Source organism: Arachis duranensis, chromosome 6 (genome assembly GCF_000817695.3).
Source record: "Arachis duranensis cultivar V14167 chromosome 6, aradu.V14167.gnm2.J7QH, whole genome shotgun sequence".
NCBI lineage: Eukaryota > Viridiplantae > Streptophyta > Magnoliopsida > Fabales > Fabaceae > Arachis > Arachis duranensis.
The window spans coordinates 86,966,858-86,967,341 of record NC_029777.3 but is presented as its reverse complement, the minus strand read 5'-3'; the positions used below and the strand labels follow the sequence as shown (position 1 = coordinate 86,967,341).

The following is a 484-nucleotide window of genomic DNA, read 5'->3' as shown; positions in this document are numbered from 1 at the left end:
GTCGCCATGTGCCGCGGCGCACTCGACGGAACTGGCGGTATGAGGTTCATAAACACGTGGGCCAAGCTCGCCAGAGGGGAACCTCTGGATGAATCTGATCAGTATCCTTGCCATGACCGTACGGAGCTGAACTCTCGGAAGATGAGTACGAGTTCGGAGTTCAGTGACCAGAATGGTCATGACCATTCTGAGTATGGAACCCCACCTCCATGGCTAGGTTCATTAGGAACTGAAGACGCTAAAGTCGCCGTCGAAGTCATGAAGCTCACAGGGGAGCAAGTCAAGAAGCTCAAAATGAAAGCCACGTCTACCAACGGTAACGGTGAAATGGCGAAACCCTTCTCGAGTTTCGAGGCCATTGCGGGGCATTTATGGAAATCTGTTAGCAAAGCAAGATACGAAGGAAACAGTGCACAGCCAACCAGGCTAACGACTTTGGTTAACTGCAGGAACCGTCTAATGCCGCCGCTTCCCCCGGTGTACG

General features: G+C 52.7%; 1 protein-coding gene across 1 annotated transcript in view; it reads left to right on the top strand.

The window, feature by feature from the left end:
- The window catches only part of LOC107494459 (shikimate O-hydroxycinnamoyltransferase), a gene marked incomplete in the record, with an annotated part of 1,531 nt that overhangs the window by 515 nt on the left and 532 nt on the right, over positions 1-484 (top strand). Inside the window, 1 exon segment of the mRNA XM_016115492.3 lies at positions 1-484. Coding sequence (XP_015970978.1) covers positions 1-484 — 484 coding nt within the window.